Raw genomic sequence first — 20,706 nt, 5'->3', positions numbered from 1 at the left:
AGGGAGGAAGGAGTTGTCTCACAAGCTGGTCTTTGCTTTGAAGTTGAATTCACTTGCCATCAGTCCACTTTTAACTTCTACTTAACTTCTGAGAGGGGATAAACTGGCAAAGGGATCACAACTTTACAGAACAGATTTAAAAGAGGAACTGTGGTTAATGTTAAAGAAATGTATGGTTCTGGCCCGAAGCTGACAATACCTTCTTAGAGAGTAGCTGTATTCAAAATAATAATCTCCACAACAAGGAAAAGAATATTTTATTAAATAAGTCAATCACACAGTAAGGTCCAATAAAAATAACAGCAGGAGAAGCTGAAAAGAAGGCAGCTCACTGTGAATGGAACATCAAGCTGGGAAGCTGTGCTTCCTGAGGGGTGCTCCCTGAAGAACTGTGCATACCACCACTTCACCTGAGCACAGCTTTCCTCTCTCTTAAAAAGAAAAGGGAAACACGTACCAAAACTCTCTCCCTCCATTCCAATGGGGCCAGGCTGAGGAGTCTCTCCATTCTTTAAGCAGTTATGAATGTAGGCTGCCTTCCACCTGGCGTACTTCCTGTGCTGGGCGTTCTGGGGGAGGGAAAAGGCCAGCCATTTTAACCACTCACTTCTGCAAATTAATGCATTCAAAACAGAAATACAAACATCTTTTCCACTTTCTCTGCTGTCATTTGATACCCTTTTAAAGATAAACGTGTAAAATTAATAGGTGAATTACAAAAATAATTAAAATAACAGCTCTAACAAGATCTCAGCATGAAAGGAAAATGTGGAGAACTTCAATTAGCACAGCATATCAGGAAAAGGAAATAAATAATACCAAGAAAAACTAGTATGAAAGACATAGCACTGTGTAGTAATTACTAGCATGAAATAATGAAGAAAGCTTCCTATCTCCATAAACTTTGATGATTATTTACTTTAGATTTAAATACTTGAAACTTTAAATGCTACCACTGAGTATCAGAAATATGGACTTTCTTCTAATTATATTATTTAAAAATTTAAAATTTAATGTAAAAGCATGAACACAAAAAGGCTGATGTAACTGCAGATTAATGTGATTTGTTTGCAATATTCTCTGACATTAAGATTTTCCATTTTGTTTTTTAAAATATACTTCACTGTTCCTAAGTACAACTTTAAGCATGTCAAAACATGAAAGGAAGGTTGGCCACTTTGTATCTCCTGGGCAGTTGTAATAGTGTTTAATCCAGGAAGAGCTGTCAATTGATGCAAGAAATATTAAACTGATTATGCAAATCAACTGTTTTGCCAACAGTTGCATGGGAAACAACCAGTTCTGACAGTTATGAGGTAACATAAATCAAGGATCAAAGCTGAATATAAACATTAGAAATGTGAAAGGATGAGTGGAATAATTTGCCCAAATGAACAATGCAGGCTGGGAAACCACAGTTCACACCAACCCCAAAAATTTAAAAATTAAATTTTATTTAAAAAAATTAAAAATTAATTTGAAAATTAAATCCAAAGTTTCTAAGAAATCAATAAACTGAAATTCAATACTGTACTTCACAAAGCCTACTGCACTGTCATCTAAAACAGGGTAGAGAGACACAATACAAAAGGTACCTCCAGCAAGCTCCCTTGCTCATATTTAATACATTGTATCATCCAGCGTGCTCACACAATCCAAGAGAAAGATCTGGTCTTCATTTTTGAAAACAAGATGTTCTCCAGCAAAAAGGCCTATTCTGATGACATATTTATTAAAATGCATTCAGGCTACCTCAAAAAGGTAAATTGGAATTGGAAAACATGGCTTTCTGTTAAATTTTGTTTTAATAATAATTTCTGGTCAGTCAGTGTTACAGATTAAATTCCTTCATTTTTAACAAACACTCTAGAAGCCACAAAATGCAGAAAACACATACCCAGAGTACGCTACTTTTAGGAAAGATTATTATGCAATATGTAAGAGCTTGTACATCTCCCCCCTGTTCTAATATGGTGATTATTTATTGACAAAGTGTGAAGATGCAGCTGTACCGGGTGTCCATCCCAGGCGCTGGCAACTCAGCACGGCAGGCGGGGTGTCTGTGAGGACAGGCCAGGGCTGCCCCACGCTGGATAAAAAGCCCCAGTGAAGCCACCTCGGGGCACAGCTGAGGCCCTGGTGGTGCCCTTGGGAGAGCATACTGAAGGACAGCCCAAGCACCCCCAACCCTGGCACCAAGATGATGGATGGAGAGAGGAGAATGGAACAAAGTGTTTGATGTCTGTCCTGCATCCCGACTATAAAGCTTATTGTTCCAGAACTGAGAAGTGAAATGCTGTTGGTTTGGTCTGTTTTTAACATGCACGGCTGTCCCCTTCCAGAAGCCTGCCCTATTGAATGAATGCTACTCCTGAGGTAACTGAAAAGAATGCTGCTATTGCAGAGCTTCCTACCGCTCTTATCTAAGCTGTGTCTTGTAAAACCAAGCCTTCCAGAAAATCCTTCTGCCTAGTTCTAACATGGAGATACAGAACAACCACTCTTCATCTGTGACACAATCCATTCATATTACCCAATAATCAATCACTTTCCATTTAAAAACATACATATTATGCTCAACACCCATTTTCTGATTCTAGGTGTTGAATATCTGCTTTCTGTGCCTTATGCTATTACTTTAAAAGCCTTTTAATAGTTGATAGTCCACATATGAAGGCAATTTCAGCTATCCATTGAAAAGATAGGCCAGCGGTCTGAATATACATGTCATGCTCTATAAGCAGGTGTCAGGCTGAATTTAACTTAGGCTGAAAAAAACTTCTGCAATAGTCTAAGACAGTCAAGCCATACTTCTCCCATCATCCCATTACATGAGAATGGATAAATAAACTGTTGAAATGTAATGATACTATACAGAGGAGCAAATATTTTCTATATTTCTTGTACACTCTCTTTTACCATCGGTATTTACCAATTAAACAAAATGAGAGAATTCTGCTTCTTTCCAATTACAAAGCATTTCTGTCCTTTCAGCAACAACAACAAAAAACTCCAAGACACAACAGAAAATGTACCACTGCTAGCATTCTGCACTGACATTTGTAACAATTTCTTCCATCTTCAAAGCAGGATTGCTTCAGGTACTCTGAGGAGTCAACTGATCAGTGCACTGTCCTGTGCACTGGATTCCTACAGACTAAGATGCTTTTTTTCAGTCCAATTCAATGTGGAAATATGCATTCACTCTCTGGCTCTAGGAAATGTTATTACTGGATCTAGTAAAGGATGTCAGGGTGCAGAGCAGACAGTTTTAAGAGAACACATCAAAAAAACAAACTTATTTGTGCCTTTCAATAAGATGAAAATTTTGGATTGGTCTCAGGCTATGGAAGATGGAAAATCTTGCAAAACCCTTCACCAAACACTTCTCTTGGGTAAGACCTTTCTTTAGTATCTATACTTACATCCTACAGTATTCCAGAGGTGCACCACTATTAAGACAATGCTTTAACTTCTTTCCAATATTTACAAACGCAAGTAGCCACAACAACTGCATTTTAAACTGAGCAAGTACAACTGCACTTTAGGCACACTTACCAGATTGGGGATTTATATGCAGGATGCAAAGCCTGTGAATTTCAAGCAGGACATGGAAAAAAGTGAAGGTGGACAAAGCTAGGAGCCTTGCACCATTTTTCCCCCATAAGCATTCCCACTTGCTCAATGTAAAAATCAGACTTTGAATTTCTAATTGATACTTGTCATGAAGCATCTTCTAACAGATGTCTAGTATTTCTATGTAAATCTACAATTTATTTGAAATACTTTGCATGATTCTTTATGGCTTTCTAACAAGTATTTGGCTGCACTGTTCTTTGAAATTCATATTCACGACATATAAAAGCAAAGTCTGTGCTTGGAAAAGCAATCAGATAATACACTCATACGCCTGACACTTACCTCTTCAGAGAGCTCCCCAAATACTGTTAGAACATCTATCAGGAGACTTGCAGTATAAAAGGACTTTATCATGTTTCTGCAAAAAAGAAAGCATTTTGCTAACTTGGCAATGTCACTCTCTCAGAATCACATTTTACACGTTGTTATCTTAGATCATACTGGCTTATTTCAAGCCAAACATTGTTTTTTTTTCTCTTTTAATCTGATGTTACAGAAGCTGCTTCACAGCATTTAAATCTACCAATACTGATTAGTCTCCTAACTACTATGCAGAAAATATTCAGCATTTTTTTAAAACTGGTTACATGTTCTGAACTTAGTTTCTAGCTTGGAATTTGTAGGACACCAGAAATCCTGTATTATTTTAGAAAAATACATGAACATGCCGTAGTAATTGCTGTAAACCAAAACACATAATGGATCATCACAACTATTCTACTATCACTGGTCAATAGAAACTATAACATGCTTGATAAAATAAAGCACAATATTAGCCTGTGGTTTTGGAAGGCATGCCAGTAGGTAAGCAACTCCTAAAGGAGCTTAAGGAGGAGAATACCAGTTAATGTGTGATGCTAGAGACCTATAAGTAGTAACAAAGTGAGTTTTCCAGAAGAGAAAAGAATGTACTAAATCTCAATTCTTGCTTCCACTCAAATTAAAGAGTTTGGATATTGACATTCCCTGACCAGTATCTTCAGATAAGACAAAAAAAGATTTTCACCTACTTATGAAATTGCCCAGCTCTGTCTTCATTGTCTGCATACAAAAACATTTTCAAGGCATAATTCTCCACATGAGCAGAGCCAACAATTTCCTGAGTAATTGCTTCATTATCACCAAATTGCTTTTTCATCTGAAAAATGTTGGAAAAATACATTAATTACTTTATTAGACCATAACAATTCTGCAAACACAAAAAGAACCTGGCGATTTACACAAAGTCAAGTATAATTTAAAAAGAAACAACTTACACTTTGTTTTACAAATCTGCAGCTTCTAACATAACAAATGCTAAAAGCAGCGTGTGAAAGAGAACGCACACGCTTGGGGAGAGAGAAATATTATGAATAAGTAGCTCTGAATCTTCGGTCACAAAATGCTTAGAAAAACCATCAACACCTCAACATCTTTTCCACCAAGGTTAAAAATAAACACAGCTACAATGCTGTGAAGGAACAGCAACAGATATTTTTCCCCTCAGCATCTTAAAAACCCAGCACTGAAGCTTGTGTCAAGATTAAACACAGTTCAACTGGTAAAGTAATGCATGCTTTATAAAGGTGCTGTAGATCAGTCATCACGTATCTCTCCTCTTGTGAGGTTATTTCACTGCAGTTCATTACATCTTTCAAAGTGTCTGAGCCCTACCTTGACCTGCCTGGTGACCTATGGATTTACTGGAATTTTCAGTGTAAGCACCGTATTTCAATTGAAAGAACTCTTTTCAAAGATGTTAGAGTACCAGAATCCTCAGGTTTCCTAATAAAAATCAGTAAAGCAAACAACCCTCTAACAGTTACAACAGGTGGATTTACAGCTTCTGAATAGGCTTACTGTTTGCACATAAGGAAATCTCAGGTTATCCTTAGAGAACAAAAACAGGAACACTGCATGATACTAACCTGCAGCCTTTATTTTGCCAAAAGATTTAAAAACAATCTCTGAATGGAAGTTATTTTTCACTGTGCGTGCGAAGAAAATTTTAATCATGCAGGCAGTATTTCCATATTTTTTAGATTGCTGCCAACTTTCTAAGACATAGAATATTGCCAGAAATGTTACTTCATTTCAGTAGTTAAATATAAGCTTTCCAAATAGAATTTTAATTTAAAGGCTTTAATCTTACTACTCTATGTAGTTTTCAAAAAGTATTTGCTTTACAAAGTGTAATTTTCTTGTGAAAGTACCAGAATTCGTGTGTTCAAATGAAACATTCAAGACACTGACGCTAACTCAGAAGAAAACTGTTTGTATACACATATATTTCCCTAACCTATCTGTATACCTCGCCCTCAGAAAAGAACTGATTACTACACTTGATCTGATGCTCAATTACTTCAAACACACAACTGACACTTACATACACTTCTAAAAGTATTAAAATTAACCAAGCTGTTTACTGTTGAAATTATGCTTCACACAATTTACCATTCAATATAGCAGTACTGGTGTTTTAAACATAGATACAAAATTTTAACCTAAAACTCAATGCATTTAGGCTTAATCTTCAAAAAAATTAAACCGCACCCCTCTACGCCCCCTGGTGGTTATGGGCAGACTCAAAACAGCAGTTCCTAAATTACAGCAGGAGCTTTTCCATAAACTTTTCCATAAACCCCAATTTCCTAGCCCCAAAACTACTCTATTAGACTTGACCAGGAGTGCTCTCTCCATCCTTCACCCACCTGGATACATAGAAGAATATTCAATACATTTGCATAAGTTGTCATCCAGATAATCTTACCAGTAACCAAAACTATAGATTTTTGATGCTTTTTTACTCTTTTCAATTTTGAAACAGAAGGGGTAACTGAATGCTGCAGATAAACTGCTGCAGTACCACAAGTAACCCAGGAAATGAACAGCAAAATCCTTTTGAGTGTTAATCTCACTTCTGCTATCTCTTTTTCCCTTTGAACACAAACCCCAGTCCTATTAAAGATGCCAAAATCTGATTAAATAACACACCAAGAAATCACTGTACACTGAATTTTCCATTGCCAAAAATCAGTGATAAAAAAGCAAAAAGTACAAGTTATGAAAAAAAAGACAAATGGCTCATGTTTTCATTTTTTCTGAAAAATCACAGAATGGTTTGGATTGGAAAGGACCTGAAGGATCATCTAGTTCCAACTCCCCTGCTGTGAGCAGGGATGCCACTCACTAGAAGAGGTTGCTCAGGACCTATCCAACCTGGCCTTGAATACTTCTGTGGGCAAGCAATCCATCTTTCATAAGTGAAGGCTGTTATACTAGTTCCACACAATCTCTTCAGGCACTGCTAGTCTTTGGATGGAATCACCAGTACTGAACAAAAAAAGAACTGCTGATTCATTTTTCAACACTACTTTTTGCTTCCAAATGAACACTTAGACCTCAGAATGAACAAACTTCTTCCTTTGAGAACACTGAAAACTACAGGGTATGAACATAAACAACTCCTGGAACTTAAACTGACCATCTGTACCACAACTTTACCTTTCTTAAACTCTCTTCTACTTAAGGCTTTCAATTAGTATCAGGTCCACTTAGAAGAGCCTGGCATGGCTATCCCTTACCCACACAGAATAGACTTGTGTTTACAAGATTTAAAAAAAAAAAAAAATCTCCAATCTCTAACATAGGATACAATCAGAAGTATCTTTATCTTTTAAATAGTATTTTTAAAAACTCCCTGGATACAATAGTTTAGGTTAGAGATTTCAAAAGCATCCCAGGACTAGGCTATAAAGCCCTACAGCAGTGAAAATAACTGTACAGACTTCAAGGAATCAAAGGTAAATGAATTTTAAAAAGTCTTCTAGAACACCTGCATTACCTTCCTAATGAAGTAAGATTTGTCATGAGAATATATATAAATAAATCATTTTAATTTATGCTGTCTACACAAAATCTTATGGCAAAATTTCAATTACATTTGTGCATGCATGCGCACATAGAGCTTTATCTCCTTCCAATCCTTCTGCAATTTATTACACACAACTGAAGTTCATGCAGTATGCTTGCATGCAGAACAGCTGCAGAGAAAAAACTGTATTTCCAGAAATTTAAATAAAAATTAATTAATATTATCATAATTTTTGAGGAAAGCAAGAAATTCTACTTACAGCTTCCAACTGATCCATAAGTTTGGATAAAAATTTACGGCATTCTGGCGTTTTACTGTCAATCTTCATCCCTGTCTGCATTGCATACAAACGACCTTGAAATGATACAAAACACACAAAGAAAGCTGCAAGTCATTATCTGAAGCAGAACTCTTAAGCAAACAAAGCAATGGCCCCCAACATACATGAAAGTCAAGCTCATCATTTAACCATATACTGACTCCAGTAGGAGTGAGCACTGACAGCAAAATGTAAGGTTCGGCCTTGCAGAGATACTACGAATAGTTTGGGGAGATTTACACTTTATTTTCCCTCAATGAATATTCCTACTCATTTTAAACTGATGTTTGTACCACTGTTATGCAATATCAAGTGCTTTTATAAACTACCACAACCTCACTTGCAACTCACCCAAATAAGAACTTTGAAGTGATTTGAGAGAGTGTATGGATATAAATGGAATTTCATGTAGCAGGAGTCAGTTATCCTTAAAAGCCTTGAGCAAATGGTACTAAGCACCTACTAACTCCATGTATATGCATACATTACACAAACCTGATCTTTACATCAGGCAAGACAGACTTTATCAAACTTTTCCTCCAAGCAGAGTTGACAGTTTTTAGTAAGATCTTGAACATGAATGATTAATATCTTCTGATTAATAATTATCTTTTTACTACCAAAAAACTGTGAGTTTTAGATTTGCACATGGCAGAACTTTATAGGCTTCATAAAACTGTGAGCTAACACGAGTAAGCATTATTTGCTATAATTAACACACACGGAGAAGGGAAAATAGCCAGAAACATTCAGTAATCAAATGCAGAACATTTCCCACAAAAAAAAATATTTCTCTCTCACTTCTGACTCTCAAGGGAGTCCTACAAAACACTTTCAAATGCAGAGTTTAAGAATCAAAAGCTGTAACTCCGCCAAATATTGTCATGAGGTAGTTATTATGGAATACCCCATGTCCCTCTTGCAAGCAATCCTAACTTGCCTCACAGCTTTAGCATCTTACTCCTCCCAAGCACCTCTTCATACAGTAGAGAGAATCTCTTCCCTTCAAATTACGTCAGTAAACATGAATATAACACAACTGCTATCACATAGCATTTATCCTGATGTTTGCTGCAGAAGAAAACATTTTATACTCACAAGCTTGTCTGCCTTTTCCATCTATTAGCAATTTATCTAATAAAATTCAATCTCTTTCTACAAAACTTAGATTCTGATGGTGAGTGCCATAATTTAACTAAGTTTTCTTAGATTTTTAAAGTAGTATTTCCTATTTTATATACAACTGAGTGTTCAAACCAGACTAAGCATATATTCCTTATTTGGGACTGCAAAGCTCATTTATTTTTCAATGATAAAGCTGTTGGGTTGCCTATTCATTTAAAGACACTCTCCCTGAATAATAAAATACTTGTGCTCTCCAGTGCCTTTCTGCTTTTACATTACAATGTATAGAAGGATCTACCATCTTTGTATTCAAATTTTCAGTAAAGAAAAACCAAGCGAAAATCTTGAAGAAAACTAAAGAAATTACTGAAAACTTAAGAACTGCAATACTTGAACATAACAAATGGAAGAATTTCTATGTGGGTTTCATCAAGTGGCAACATTACTATTAAGCTAATTACCGATAAGGGTACTCTTAAGCCCACCTAATTTATTTTCAGGATGCTGATGTGCTAATGTTAAACATTACAAAACTAGCACATGTAAGGTTGAAATTAGATTTCAAAGACAGTAAAACATACAGAGAGAAAGAATTGCATCTAAGGCACTAAAATTAATATTAAAAGCAGTCATCAATTAAAATACCATCATCACATGACAAGGAGCTAATTTGCAGTCTTCAATTAAATTGATTTTTAAGTACATACTCAATTGTAAGCTCCTCTGAACCCATTTCATGGTATAATTTAACAATATAAAACTTAAGAATTAATGTAAGGTTGCTAAACCTATGAACCATCTAGATCAGTTATTTCTTTTTGATGAATGCCAAGATCAGACATTTTCAGAGGCAAATAAATTAATTTTAGACTGATACGCATTAGAGTGACAAATTCAAAATACATTTGTTCATTACAGGATATAGATTTACCTTACTTGCTGAAGTATGCATCTTCAGATCTCATCCATAATTTATTTACATAAAAAGAACTCTGTTTCCATATAAATGGATCTTGAAAATGTCTTTAGCCTTGATCAGTTTAAAAATTAAAAGATCTTCCACATTGTAACTGTTACTCTTGTGTTACCTGTATGTAGGTTTTTCCACTCTTCTTCCAAATACATCCATTTAAATTGTGAAAGCCAGATAATTTTTCCTTCACTAATATCCCAAGAGTTGTTTTTACTTGACTGAGACATCTGTATGCTCTGTATAAAGTCCTGAAAAACCAGCCTTCTCCCCTCTTAGGATTTCAACAGCTGAGAAGGACTTTAAGATTCCTTCAGGCACTCCAATGAACAAATGCAGAACAACTCTTGAACACACTAAAATAACATGTCAGAGAACAATAATTACAGAAAAAAGAAAAACGTTTTTCTTGTCCCTATATAAGTTTACACTGTGGGTGACACCAAGCAATCTTCCCCACCAACACCTTCCTCCTAACAAGATTGTAGGACCAAGGTACCCAAGGTTCCTAGGTTGTTAAAAATCAAAGTACTATTATCCAAAGCACAGACTGTCAAGAAAGAGTGAAGGCGCTCCTGCAGCAGCAGCTCTAAGATGACAGGAACAGAGACATCCTAGAGACAGACTATTGATGTCACCTGAGATAAGATTAAATGTGTTCACCTGTCACAGCAATTACACTTCTGTGCCACACAACTGACCACAGTAGAAAGTTACCACATGCAGCCATCAAGTCCCAATTTGTTGTGGTGTGTTTTTAGCTTCCGGGTCCCTTCCTCAGGTGTGCCAATATTCCCTTCTCCCTTCCCCCTCGCCCCTTGCTGAGTGTGCCCTGTCAATCAGGTTTAACATTCCAGCAAGGCGTCGTGTGGTTGGTCCCTCAGGCCTGGGGGACATTGGATAGGTGTCCCTAGTTCCTTGAGACCCTGCCCCTTTCACCTGGTTGGTAGCTCACCTGTCCCCTCCCCTTCCCCTGTCCCGGAGCTTAAAAGGTTAATGAGACCATGCGGCTGATTTCTGGTGGAGCAGTTGCCCCAGTTCAGACCTCTGTAACCATGGAATAAACATCTGGCAACCCTCCAGCAGAATCCTCTCCTTTTCTCTTCACCATCGCCAGAAGCTCTCTCTCCTGAGGTAAATGGAGTTCCTGACAAGCCTGGACTTGTTCAGTGCCCTGCTGCAATCTCCAGCAGCCAAGGTATCTCTGGGGTAAAGCACCACAGTGCCGTCTTTGGCCCAGCAGCGAGGGTCAGAACTGGCCCAGGCACCATCTAACTGGTAATATTGAGATTCATATTCCAATACCAATTTGTACCACTGCCTATAGAAATTAAGATTTCCTGAAAGATCTCATGAACTAGCAAAAGGTCAAAGCACACTTAAGTTACCCTAACAAGAGAGTATACTGTGATCTTTAAAAGCTTTTGAAGTCTGGCATTTTTGCATACTCACTTTTTCACATAGATTTATATGTTTGAAAGAAGGACTAACCTGTCCACAGACAGGCCTCTGATGAGGCCATCATTGAGATAAAGGCAAAAGCTATTCCTTTTTGGTCAAGCAAGTAGTGAGCAGGATGTCTGTGAAAACAACTATTGACAGAGCATCACTACCTAGTAGCATGCAGAGCCAGAAGGTAGTCTTGGCTTGATGCTATTGATAAAACACTGACAAAACCTGATTGCAATGAAAGATGACACAACCTTCACATCAGGAAATGCAAAACAGATACAACCAGTCAAAATCTCCACAAATATCAGTTTCAGTTGATGAACTGAAGAAACAGAAGAAAAGTACACTTTACCAGTTTGAATCTCATCAGTGACACACAGAATGTTGATAAGCATGTTTAGGTACACTTACTGCTTTACTCAGCGCTGCTCTAGTCAAAAGTAAAACTCTGGGATTGAAAACCTCCACCATTAAACTTACCAAACAAACAGAAGGTGAAATAGTTGAAAAACTGAATTAACTAGAGATTTCTAGGAAAAAAAAACCTAAATAGGAAGAGGAGGAAATAAATTTGTATTTATCTTGAAAGACAATACTGAAATAAATATAATAACCTTTCAATGTTTTAAAATTTTAGTTTTGAAATTATCTGTGTGAAAAGCAATATGGGAGTCAATCTGAAAGCAGTAAGCAATCCTTCGTCTTACTGCTGACAACAGGAAAAAGCATCTACTAGTTATACTTTTTCCATTTTTGAGTATTACTATATCATATTCATAAGGAAAAGAAATTAATTTATTTCCAAATGCAAGTTTTTCCACATCTGTGTCTTCTGTTGTCCTCTCTGCTCCAATTTTGAAATGTCCCATGTATTTTACAGGAAGGCTATCTGTAAGACTGTGCTGGCTTAGACACTACTACCTTTGCCAGTTAAGGTGCTCTCTTACATATCTTTTGTATGTGCTTGATCACACAAGTATTACTTATGGTAAAAACACATGTTTTTACAACTGAAAAATATGTTTTCATCTAGTGAAGTAGATCTATTAATGTCGTTTTCCTGCCTAACTTGCAGCAAACAGACAAATGCATCTCATTACTAAATTTTCAGCAGCAAGAGCAAAACATACCTTTCCTTTGTTAATATAATCAGACAAATTTTAAACTAGCAATTAATGGTCAAAGAATTCTCCTCCATATTTACACTGACAAGTAATCTCAGTAGCAAGTAACTCATGAGTGAGAGGTCAAAAGTTTACCACCTCCAGGATCTCCACTAAGAAAGTCAACAGTGACATGAGTTCAGCGGCCCCTTTCCCCACATCCAAAAGAAAACAAATTATTTACATTCCATTAAATACAGCTGTTCTGATTTCTGTAACACTGCAAAAGCAATGGACAGTATTATTACTATGTTTGCTAAGTCACAAAACTTTTGCTTCAATGGAAGTGGTTCAATTTCTATTACGTGGAAAGTAATCTCCTGAACAGTATAGATGCCACAAAAGAAATCCTCACAGTGCTATGTAGTACAAATGCATTGTTTTACCTTATAGAATATGACACTTGAAAGGCCATTTTACATCAAAATCATTTTGGTTTTCTCTTCAGAACTTCTCTAAAATTGAACAAAATGTTTAAAGTTCATGTCCCTAATGACCAGTGACACACTCTTAAAACTAAAGAACTTGACTTAGACGAGGCATTTGTTTAGGAACTTCTAATAAAAGAAAATCCTCTGTGAACAGCAAAGCTTCTAAAAATGTTGATATAAATGAAAACTAAAACCATACAATGTAGCTGCAAAAATTTTAAAGTTTCAAAGCCTAAATGTATATGAAGAATGTAGACAATCTTGGAATTAAGTGACCTGTATGTTTTATTTCTCTTCACTATTTATGATTAAGATCTGGAATATCTGGGATCAAACAGATGAATGAACTCATTCCTCCTCTTTGTTTTATGCACTCAGTTTTATAACAGATACAACTGTTTTCTGCCCCTCTCTATTCAAACTAAGTAGCAAAAAAGACTTTTTGTGGCCAACAAAGTAGTACTGTATGTGCAGAAATTAAAGTACTAAGGAGGTAAAGGAGGCTAGAGAGAACTAATGTTTAAATATTAAATAACATCAGAAGTAGAGCTAAAGTCACTTGTAATTTCATACACAAAGACACAACTGCTTTGTCAATTATTAACTAAGAGAGTTTGCTCAGAGTTTGCAGACAGGACATTTATCTTCAAATTCATAAAGACTTGGCAAGTAATCATTCTCACAAAAATGTTTTGCCAAGACAACTACAAAATATACATCTTGATTTGCTGCCCTTAATCTTTGTTCAGTAAATACTAAGTGTGGGTGTGCTGGCAGGAATTATAGAGTGAGCTTTACAGAAACTTCTCTGCCTTTATTTATGTCACGTAATACCATGTTATTTTTCCTTTACTAATACACAGCACAATTTCAGAGCAAGTATTTTGTCTCTAGTATGTGCCAGACATTCATTCCTCATACACAGTAAGTTACTCCAGATTTATGTTTGGATAACAACTGAAACTCCCCTCACTCCCATTTTAAACTAAATTTGTGCCAAGTAAAAAATACTGGAGAACAAAAGTTCCAGCCAGCCAGCAAGCACAATAGGTTTATTCTCCATCTTCTAAATTCTGTCCTACTACCCATCTTTCTTCTTCCTGGCCTAACAGGATCAAAAGATTATACTTCTTTTTTCCTGTGTGTATTTAATTCTCTAGCATAGAAAATAAATTATTAGCAACTGAAGTACTTTTGACATTTGATAGTAAGAAACGGACATAAAATAGTAACAAATAACACTGCAATAAATTTTAGTGATATTTTGATTCTGATTAAGGGATGAAAGCTTTACCAGGCCGTAATTTATTTCTCATTCATATTCTACATCCCTTTGTCAAACCACTGACAAAAAAATGTTTGTTAAATGCTTGGTACAGGAATCCAACAGCTGGAATACAAATGTGGGAAGCAAAGGGCACAAAGACATTAAATCGGATTCTACTCAAATCCAAAACTACTGGAAACATTTTCATATAAAAATGCTCTTGTTCTCATTAACATTAGTGTGTCATATTTCAATCATGCAATTTCTGCATGCAGGTAATAAATATATTTCTACATGGCTAAGTCCAAGCTGTCTGCATTCAAGGACTTTTAGAAATTGATTTAACATAGTGACAAACAAACTTGGAAGGTCTTGCACTGTCTCTTCATTACATGATGCCAAAGGAAACTTGGAAAAGACAAGACATTAGGCGAGCAGCATCAACTGAAAATCTAAAACATTCCAGAGAAACCAAGTTACTTTCAGATACTTATTTTCAAATAAAATTAACTTAGGAAAACCTGTAAGAAAAAAAAATATATATAATGCAAAAGTGGAGGAAATGAAGACTAAAAAAAATATAATTAAGAAACTCAAAAGAAGATAGCATCATGACCCTCTTGCCTCCCAGATTCTTTTACAATATTCTAAATCTTACTGAAGAAAATGAGTGGCTAACAGTATAGTATGTTACATGCCAGACAAATTTTATTTAGTCAAAATGATCTCAAATGCCTCTTAAAACTCCTGAAAGTAAGGACTCAAGTAAGTCCCCTTATAATTAATTTTAATAATAATAGAATATTATAGACAAGCTAAATAGGCAAAACAAAATTTCCAATGACAAACGTGACTGGTAACTATTAAGGTTAGATGACAAAACAAATAACATAGCAATACCTACTATGAATCTCAGGAAATAATTATATTCCACATTACCACACTTCTGTCTGGTTTAAGGACTTATTTTGGTCTTGTAAAATTTGAGTAAGAGTTATATGTACAATTCATAAGCTTCTTAGCTTTCCTACAATATTTAAACTACGCATATTTTTAAAAGCTGGTCTCTACAGTTAAATAAAGAAAATAAAGCAATTCCAAATAAAACAGAAAATTACATTAAACATAGGCTTTATAGCAATGGAGACCTCTAGAATGCAAAAAGAGTAGAAGGCAGCTACTCTGGATTAGTTGTGGTCAAGTCACGAGGATAAAACAGCTTTTAGTGATTAGAGCACAAATCTGAAACACCATTTTGTTTAGTTTAAACTGGAAGAAGCCAATGTCATGTGTTTAAACTACTCCGTGAGGTGCACCAAAGCACCCTAGATGACCAGGAGATAAGCTCCCAAAGCGCACTCCTGACCGTACTGGCTACCAGCACCCACAGCTGAATCAGGAGAAGTGCTGCCAGCAGGCTGAGACGAGTGATCTTTCCACTCTGCTCAGCACTGCTGTGCCACACCTGCAGCCTTGGGCTCCCAGTACCAGACATGGGAAGGCTGCAAGGCTGATGAAAGGCTAGGGATGTGTCACACCAGGAGAGGCAGAGCTCACATTGTGTAACTCTTGAAAAGCAAAGAGGGTCTTATCACTGTGTCTAAATACCTGACGAGAGGAGGGGATCAGTGGGGAGTGAAGACAAAGCCAGACCCTTCTCAGTGGTATGAGAGGCAATGGGCTCAAAATGAAATACAAGAAATCCCATTTAAACATAAGAAAAATCTTCTACTGTCTGGGTTATCACACACTGGAGCAGGTTGCTCCCAACAGTAGAGACACCATCCCTGGGGATGCTCAAAAACTGCCCACAGAGAGTCCTGACCAACCTGCCCCAGTGATTATGCTCGGAGCAGGGCATTGCACAAGGTGATGTACAAAGGCCTCCAACCCCAACAGTCTTGTGATTCTGCAAATTAGAATGTTGATGCTGATGCACCCCTCCTTCAAAGGCAGCAGCATACCTCAGGCAGGAAAAGACAGTTGTTAATTCTACTTCCAGAGAAGTAGAGTAAAAAAAGATATATATATATATATATATATATGTAAAAAAAATTGAATTATATGACGGAAAAATGCAGCTTAGTATATTTACACTATACAAGTGAAGTTTAGGAGTTTAACACAAATACTCAGAAAAGGTTTCAATCTCTGAAGCGGACTTGTTCTATACATTCTCATTCTCTGTTAGAACAGATTGTTTTAAAATATTACCTATGTAATCAAAGCAAAGCCCAGAATACTACACAACAGTTAATATAACCCTAATTTTTGCCACTACCCACAGTCAGCTTTAAGGATTGTGGAGTTTATACAATTATCTTTGTTATTGCCACCACTTTTTTAGTTTTTCTGTCTCCGCAGACAAAGCAGTTTTAAAAGCACAGTCTTCCCCAGTTACAAAGCTTTGAAATAATCAGAGCAAACAAACAGACTGAAAACAGAAAAAAAAAAAACAGAAAGCAAAGGGAAAAGTTTAAATTGAGAAAAATTTTTAGCTTCTACTCCTAGCAGAATCAAGACTCACAGTACACTATGAAACTGGTATTTACTTAAATATCTGACTTACACATACTAGCTTACCCTGAGTAAAGAACAGATTAAATCTATTTTTCTGTATGCCAGCTCTAATAAAAGACTTTAAAACATTTGTTGCATTAGTAGCCCACAAAACAGTTCTCTGCCACCAGCAATATGAGAATATGGAAAATGTACTTTTACAAATGGACTAAATCTGAATATTTAAACTGGAAAGCTCAGGGATTTGATCATATTAGATACAGAATTCTACAAGCACATTTTTTAATGCATTTGAATTCCACAATGTCCCAGTAGAAATGAGGTTACTAAGCATATGCTGAATCTCTCCAAATACAGCAAATACCACTTACTTTTAATTTTACTAAGACTTCCTAATTACATGCAACTTCTAAATTAATCATTCAGAATGCACCAAGACACAATAAAAAGTTGAATAATTTAAAAGCTCAATTAAAATATTTGACCATTATTAGTAATTCCTATTAAGAAGGACTAATTGGATAGGTAAAGGATAAGAATTGGTAAAAAATAATGGTATTTCAGTTGCAAAATTGCCCAGTAACTATATTTCCCAAATTCTTAGTCTGGCCATGAACTTCACAGTCCTTTTTCTGTAATAGTAATACTAAAAATCTCTTATAATTTGTATGCAGAGAGAAGCTTGTTTAACAGGTGTCTGACTACACTTGAAAGTGACAAGTCAGTCACATTTAACAGATGGACATTTCTGTTAAAAGCTGAATGACTTTTGGTTCAAGAGGTTGGCAACTAGTTGTGGAATAAAAGTTGTCTCTTGCTTTTCTCTCTTGCTTGATCTCACAAAATCACAATTATTAATACAAGAGTCTGGAAGCATTTCTCTGATGCTTTTCCATCTCAAGAATTAAAAACTGAAGATTTTTCATGCCTCTTTTATATAGATCATATCTACTGATCTTACATTATTTTTTTCTGATGTTTAGTAGACTGTAAAGCAAAAATCACCACACTTTGCTTTTTGCAAGTTACTAGAAACATAATTTCTCACATGAATTCATTGATTATCCAAAAACTGTTCATGAAACATCAGTCCTTTTCTGGCAACTCACTGGCATTCTCTCAAGACTTTAGAATTAGAACATTAATGTTCAATAAATACAGACTACCACATATTTCTGCAAAGAGATTAACAATGGAAGGCTGAAACAACAGCCATTAATGAAAATCTTGCTTTTAACTCCAAACTTTAAGTTTTTGGAAGATACAGTTACCTCTAAAACCTTGCAATTGCAAAAAAACCTGACAAAACAACTCATCAGTCCAACTGCTTATGCCACAGTTGGAGACAAGATTTTTTCAGTTATTACAGGCCAGAAATTTTTTTATCAGAGCCTGCCTCCTTGTGTCTGCAAAATAACATCTCAAAGTAGTCAAATAGTTAGACTCAAGTAAGTTTTTAACATAAAAAGTTATTTTATTGACTACCAATTACATATGTGCCCTTTGCTAGGCAACCAGTGTAGCATACTTTTCAGGTATTCCACTATACCTGCTAAATAAACTGACCTTTACTGAACCTGAAATAGCTACATACTTAATGACAATGATTAACAAATAACACAAAAATGAAAAAAGTATCATATGTGGAGGAAACCATTTTAAAATAAGGTGGTAGATTACCAGAGTGCTGGACACTTACGTTAACCATTAAGTTTCTAATCTCTTTAAAAGGAGAATTATTTTGTGAGATCATGTCCTACTAAAAATTTCTAAAAAACAAATCTGGTTTCTTTATTTCCCTACAGCCTGTGTTCAAGGTAGAAGAAATGTTACAACCATGTAAATTTATGGTGCACTCTGGCAGGAAAAAAAAAATTAATTACTTCAATCAATTACATCCATCTACTAATAATAGATAGGGCTAAAAAGGTAATGGTATACACACCGCATATAAAGCTACAGATCATATTCTGCTTTGAATCTGAATATCTAAAAAAAGAAGATTAAGAATGAGGGTTTTGTAAGGATTACACAGGATTACCAGCAACAAACCAGTTTTTAAATTTTTGCAACGTGGAAGTACCACAACAAGAAGTGTTGTGTTAGAGTGTACAAGAACATCAATGTTCAACATTTTACTTTTCATGTGGAAAATTATGTGGTAGTTGAGAAAGACAAATAATCCCTGCTGTAGCTATTTATATTGTGTAAAACAGATTAATGTTAATTAAATTACAGTTTCTATAAATCAACATATGTCGGCAATACCAAAAAAGCAGGAGTCCTGCCTTTGCCCCCAGCCAGTGTGTCTTGTTCTTTTTCTTTGTCTATGTGGGAACACAGCTGTTTAGGCAGCAGTGAATTGGCCTGGCTGAAAAAATAGCTTATTATTGTCTTTCATCATACAATTACACCAACATTTGCTTCTAAAGTAGTCCAGGGTTGGGAATGAGAAGCTAGAGAAAGACTACAGCATTTTCTTCAGTTGGCTTTCTGATTTATGCTAGCTTAATGCTCAAAATGCACTACAACACAAGAGAAAAAAAAAAGTCAAATAAATTATGTAATTGTCACATAAATTTTCAGCTTTAAGAGTGCACCTACAGCACCTATGATGAGAGACAAAAACATTAACAAGAGCAGCAAGTAGTTTCTCGGAAACATTTCCTGCTAAGCTATAGAAAGCAATATTTTATGTTGCAGACACATCTTGCTAGAGTCCACTTGCATCCGATCCTCAAATTAATTTGCATTATTATTGTTAATAACACATTATACAGCCTATAAAAACGCAATCTAACTAAAATTAACATAAATTAAAATCTAGCATACATATGCCCATACTACAAACTACTGTGCCATGGCAACATCAATAATATTGTGACTGAAGCTTTTTTCTGGGTATGACCCACTTATGGCAACATTCCAAAGCTACAAACACATCACTGTTCAGACTGATGGTTACATCCACTAGCTAACCAATGATCCCGCTCACAGAGCGGCTGCGTAAGCAGCTCTGTGATGGAACACAGCCTTTCAACAACACAGGGAGCGCGCTGCTGTGCCTCACCAGCCCCTGGTCCTGGGGCATGCAGGGTGCCAGGCACAGGCCACAGCAGCTCCTGGGACACACAGGGTGCCAGGCACGGGCCACAGCAGCTCCTGGGACACACAGGGTGCCAGGCACAGGCCACAGCAGCTCCTGGGACATGCAGGGTGCCAGACATGGGACACAGCAGCTCCAGGGACACACAGGGTGCCAGGCACGGGCCACAGCAGCTCCTGGGACACACAGGGTGCCAGGCACAGGCCACAGCAGCTCCTGGGACATGCAGGGTGCCACGCATGTGCCTGCAGATGAGGCTGGTGTAGCGAGAACACCACACACATCTAGCACACACAGAGTTTTCCTCACTCTATTCCTTGCACACAATACGTTACATAAAATGTAGAGAGCTCCTCTGAAATCCATTTCAAAGGCTCCACAATGAGATGCTAACTTTTTCCAGTGAAGCATCTACCGAGAAGTCTTACTTTAACCCCACATAAATCCGCATGCCTTTCAAAACATTATTTGAAAGGAATCCTGAAATCTTTCTGTATCCCCTGCTCTACACTTCTAAAAATCTATCATTTTAGCAAGGCTTTTACCAGTCATAGTATGCTAGGAGTATATACAGTACATTTTTTTGACAGTAGCAATATTAATAATTAATACTTTGGGATTCCATGTAATTATGCCAAGCCCCTGATGTTAAAAATTAATGTTTCATAAATCTTACTTTTGCTTCAAAGCCAGAACTAAATGAAGAAAAAAACCCACAACTATGGGGCACGAGTACTGCCTTTTCTGCAATCCAGACAAACTCATCTACCATGGGAGGAAGTGTCATCAGTGGAACACTGGTGAAAACACATTCTTCTCCTTCGTGTATTTAAAAAAACAAAGGATCTGAGCGAGACCTAA

The 20,706-nt window shown here is 36.4% G+C and overlaps 1 protein-coding gene across 2 annotated transcripts in view; it reads right to left on the bottom strand.

Moving 5' to 3' along the window:
- The window catches only part of VTA1 (vesicle trafficking 1), a 39,150-nt gene that overhangs the window by 16,678 nt on the left and 1,766 nt on the right, over positions 1-20,706 (bottom strand). For both annotated transcript variants that reach the window (XM_005490257.4, XM_005490258.4), the window contains exons 2-5: positions 7,752-7,846; positions 4,650-4,777; positions 3,922-3,997; positions 458-569 (exon numbers count right to left, since the gene is read on the bottom strand). In XM_005490257.4, coding sequence (XP_005490314.1) covers positions 458-569; positions 3,922-3,997; positions 4,650-4,777; positions 7,752-7,846 — 411 coding nt within the window. The remainder of the gene's footprint in view (positions 1-457; positions 570-3,921; positions 3,998-4,649; positions 4,778-7,751; positions 7,847-20,706) is intronic.

Source organism: Zonotrichia albicollis, chromosome 3 (assembly GCF_047830755.1).
Source record: "Zonotrichia albicollis isolate bZonAlb1 chromosome 3, bZonAlb1.hap1, whole genome shotgun sequence".
Taxonomy (NCBI): Eukaryota; Metazoa; Chordata; class Aves; order Passeriformes; family Passerellidae; genus Zonotrichia; species Zonotrichia albicollis.
The sequence above is the reverse complement of the archived record's forward strand: the minus strand, read 5'-3'. Positions and strand labels throughout refer to the sequence as shown.